A 4,921-nucleotide genomic window follows, 5' to 3' on the forward strand; every position below is an offset into this window, starting at 1 on the left:
AATCTTTTACCACAAACTGAACACGAACATGGTTTTTCACCAGTGTGGGTGCTTGTGTGCGATTTTAAGTAATGCTGTTGAGAAAAGTCTTTACCGCAAACTGAACACGAAAATGGTTTTTCACCACTGTGTGTTCTTGTGTGCCTTTTTAAGTTTCCCTTGTCTGTGAATCCTTGACCACAAACTGAACACGAGAATGGTTTTTCACCAGTGTGGGTTCTTTTGTGTATTTTTAAGCTTCCTTTCTCTGTAAATCTTTTACCGCAAACTGAACACGAAAATGTATTTTCACCTGTGTGTATTCTTGCATGACTATTTAAGTGTCCCTTCTGTGTGAATCTTTGACCACAAACTGAACACGAAAATGGTTTTTCACCAGTGTGGGTTCTTATGTGGATTTTTAAGGATTGATTTTGAGAAAAGGCTTTACCGCAAACTGAACACGAAAATGGTTTTTCACCAGTGTGGGTTCTTGTGTGCATTTTTAAGCTTTCTTTCTCTGTAAATCTTTTACCACAAACTGAACACGAACATGGTTTTTCACCAGTGTGGGTGCTTGTGTGCGATTTTAAGTAATGCTGTTGAGAAAAGGCTTTACCGCAAACTGAACACGAAAATGGTTTTTCACCAGTGTGTGTTCTTGTGTGCCTTTTTAAGTTTCCCTTGTCTGTGAATCCTTGACCACAAACTGAACACGAGAATGGTTTTTCACCAGTGTGGGTTCTTGCATGAATATTTAAGTTTCTCTTGTGTGTAAATGTTTTACCACAAACTGTACATGATAAGGGTTTCTCCCCAGTGTGGCTCCTCATGTGTGTTTTCAAAGTAGACTTTTTCCCAAAGGTTTTTCCACACTGAGAGCATTTCCAGAGTTTGCCGTCCTTAAGACCTTCATTGTCATAAAGCAAGTCTTCGCTTTCTGATAACGGAGCAATTAAATTGTCTGCTTGCCCTTCTGCTGAGCTGCCGTTGGGAGTCTCCGCCCCTCTGCCGGCCACGCCCAGATCATCTTCACTCTTGAAAGACTCACCAGTTGACACGGTGACATCTTCTTCCTCCTTTTTGATTTGCTGTTGAGGGAACTCTGGCTCCTCCTCTTTAATTTGGGGTAACGTTAAGGTGTGTGCAGGCTCCGCCCCTCTGCTGGTCATGCCAAGATCCTCTTCCCTCTTCAGGTTTTCACCAAGTGACCAGGTGACATCATCTTCCTCCTTCTTGATTGGAAGTCGCTCATCTCTCATTTGTTGTTGAGGGAACTCTGGCTCCTCCTCTTTAATTTGGGGTAATGTTAAGGTGTGTGCAGGCTCCGCCCCTCTGCTGGTCACGCCCAGATCCTCTTCCCTCTTCAGGAATTCACCAAATGACCAGGTGACATCATCTTCCTCCTTCTTGATTGGAAGTCGCTCGTCTCTCATTTGTTGTTGAGGGAACTCTGGCCCCTCCTCTTTAATTTGGGGGAGCTCAAGTTCCTTTTTAAGGCCAACAGACTCTTTCCCATCAGGACCAAGATATTCTCTGAAACCTGCAAAGACACAAAAATAAATGATATGTTTCATAATCTGTCTATCTGACGAGAAGTCCTTTAGGTTAGACTGGGAATGTAAAGTCTTATACTTATATCGGCGGTGGTTAGGTTTGTAACATGACATTAACTTGAAATTTAACTGAAATCAACTCAAATGACTATACACACCCACACATATTTGACCACCCGGAACTGTCAAAGCTGGGTTGCCTCGACAATAATCTTCATACAGAGGAAGCAGCAAAACACGTGGTAGTTTTGACTCCCGGCCGAATGGAGGTTATCTGGAAAGGAGGCCTCATCTCGACCGCTCTCAAAATGGTCGCTGCCCGCTCTGCTTTCTTTGTTCTTGGCTAGCCCCCTTGGCTAGCCCCCACCCTTCCTAAGAAGGGGGCGAGCGGACGGACAGAGCTAGCCGTCCACGTCGAGGTCCCCCATCCAGATACGCCGTCCGCTCGGTCGGTGATGGTATTTAATAGAAGTTAGGCGGAGACAAACTTTAGGCGGGAACACGAAAGGGGTGGGTTATATACAAAGTGATGACAGGCCTTGACCTGTAGGTGTCAGTAAAAATTCTATTCTAGTGACTAAATTCATACGAGTGCAGAAGGGTGCAAGATTAAATATAAGAATACAGTTCATATTTCACAGGAACCATCTCAATAAGCTCGTATCTCCAATTTGTCTCATATGTCAAGGAAAAAAATTGCTCGGAATGTAGCTCGTTTCTTAAATTTTCCGTAAATTGGGACACTAGTATGTCAAGGTATTCCTGAAATATGCTGGCTGCAACAGCAAATGTTTAATTAACAAGCAATAATTATAGCACTCGCGGGTGACCCGCATTGTAATCAACAGTTTGAGGAAAACAGAGTTCACCTTCAAAATTAAAGTACAATTAAGAGCACACCTACACATTTCAATGTTTAAAAATGTTTTGTTTTATTAAACCCAAAGGATTCTTTAATCTCATCTCATTTTCTGAACAGCTTTATCCTCATCAGAGTCGTGGGGGGGTGCTGGAGCCTATCCCAGCTGACTTTGGGCCAGAGGCGGGGGGGCACCCTGAATTGTTGGCCAGCCAGTCGCAGGGCACAACAAGACAGACAACCATTCACACTCACACTCATACCTAGGAGCAATTTAGTGTCGAATCAGCCTACCATGTCTTTACAATGTGGGAGGAAGCCGGAGTACCTAGAGAAAAGCCACACGCGTCAAAATAAAAAGGTAATTTTTTTGGAAAAAAAAGCCTTTCTATAAATGGTCATTTTTTTAAAGAAACTGATACTTTACTATACATGGTCTTTTTTATTGTTAAAAAAAGCCTTACTATGCAAGTCTTTGGAGTGTGGGAGGAAAACCGGAGTACCTGGAGGAAACCCATATAGGCCTGGGAAGAACATGCAAACTCCACACAGGAGGACTTGACCTGGATTTGAACCTAGGACCCGAGAGCTGTGAGGCCGATGCGCTAACCACTCGCTCCTCTGGGCCGGTTTTCACATTTTTATTAATTTATAACTTTAAAAAAACCTCCAGTGCTGAGTCCTAGTAGCAAGCGGAAGACATGGGAGTTGCTTCCGCTTGAAAAATTATTTAAAAAATAAACATTTTCCCCAGAAAAATCCGCGATGTAGTGAAATGCTGAGGGAATACTGTACTTGAATATGCAATTGCAGCGCACAAAAAAAGCACTTCTACAATTACCATTAAGCCTTAATGATGAAGGGAATATATAGATATAAAAATGGACCCACCTTCTATTCTGTGAAGGACAACTTTTGCATGGATTATTTTGCAAAATGTCGAGTTCTCCTCGTGGAATTTTGCTGCTCTTTTCCCACACGTAAATTCTGATGGAGACGCCATTGATAGCTGATAGCTAGGCTAAGTTAAAGAGGGCGCAAAGCTTCAAAGTTCTTCGACGACTTGAAGAGTTGATCCTTTGATATATGCTAACAGGCTGAGCTAAAGTAGGCCGCAAAGCTTCAACGAGGTGTTGAAAATGATTTTGGCTGATATTTAAGGTCATAAAGTAGCTTATGCGAGACACGTCGGGGACCCATAGGTTAAACTAGGTGGCGAAAACTGCGCATGCGCGGTGGCAGCGTCACTTCCTTCGATTTATAAATGTAAGAGAGTCGGAAATAGGAAATAATTAATTTTCAAATGTTCTGACGTGTGGTTTGAGCAATAAATGTTTGTGCAGGTTTTAATTACATTGAAAATTAAATTAAACATAAATAACTTGAAGATTGCGTCTCAAAAGGAGGCGTCGCAAAACGCGCATGCGCTGAGAAAAATCGTCCTTGATAATGGAGCTGTGGCTGTTTCGCCGATTGGCATCACGGGAGAAGTAGTTCTTCAATGAAACGGTTTGATCTCGCAGGAATCAGTCTCTTATTTAGGTAACGCTCTCTTGTGGTCAGGAGAAAATTTGTTTAATTTTAATTTCAGTATTCGTGGACATTGTACACAATAATTAAGACACTGTGAATCACAAGTTATCGAAGAAGCGCAGAAACTATATCAGAAAATTTGCAATTTCTCAAAGGTGTCTTAAACCCAAAAGGAAAAGTTTGTTTTTTCTTTTATTAACATTATTCCCTCAATCTGGACCAACCACTAGATGTGAATTATATTTCTTGATTTTCCCATTTTTAACGAATATTTGCAATTTTTTCATCCTTATTTTTTCTTTTTGTGTTTTAGTTAAATGAGTATTTAGTAAAATGTAAAAATAACTATATAAAAATGTTTTCTGTTTTCCACTTCAATTTTGAACATAAAAACATATTTCGTTTCCTTTTGAAATTAAATGATTAAAAAACATCTTCCCTCAGTAAGAAAAAAAGCTAAAATAAACATAGTTTTAGATCTATAAAAAATGTAAAATGCAAGGCTTGTCATTCAGTTCTTTGTTCATTTGGAATTAATAGGTAATGAAGCTATAATTTAAATTGTGCCATACTGTTTGGACCGAGTGCACTTTCCCCCAGTCTTCCTGTCGGGGCCAGTCAATTGTCTTCATAACAATGGACTGAACAGGACAACAAGTTCCAGGCCAGACGGATGATCTACAAGGACTCTTAAACTGCTTTGTCTCGGAATCCTGCAGATGGCGATAAATCGAAACAAACTTCCGAGAATACTCGCATTATTGTTCAAATATACTGTTGCTCTGTTTACCTTTTAAAGAAATTATTATGTTTATTGGTGCAAATTCTAATGCCGTTGTTTTGATTTACGATCCGCTCGGGTCACTTTTTATGCTTATTGTGCAAATTCTTACGCAGGTGTTCCGATAAAAACAGATTGTTGTGACAGTTGTTTTTATAACCTTTATCATGTTATTCGGTTAAGCTTATACAATTGTTCAAAACTGTTGAGACA

At 40.5% G+C, this 4,921-nt stretch overlaps 1 protein-coding gene across 1 annotated transcript in view; it reads right to left on the reverse strand.

Annotated features, from left to right (window-relative positions):
* The window catches only part of LOC144066165 (uncharacterized), a 1,898-nt gene extending 747 nt beyond the window's left edge, over positions 1–1,151 (reverse strand). Inside the window, exon 1 of the mRNA XM_077589510.1 lies at positions 1–1,151. This exon is cut by the window's left edge and continues 747 nt beyond it. Coding sequence (XP_077445636.1) covers positions 1–1,151 — 1,151 coding nt within the window.
* Between the last annotated feature and the right edge of the window lie 3,770 nt (positions 1,152–4,921).

This window comes from Stigmatopora argus, chromosome 20, assembly GCF_051989625.1.
Source record: "Stigmatopora argus isolate UIUO_Sarg chromosome 20, RoL_Sarg_1.0, whole genome shotgun sequence".
In the NCBI taxonomy this organism is placed as follows: Eukaryota; Metazoa; Chordata; class Actinopteri; order Syngnathiformes; family Syngnathidae; genus Stigmatopora; species Stigmatopora argus.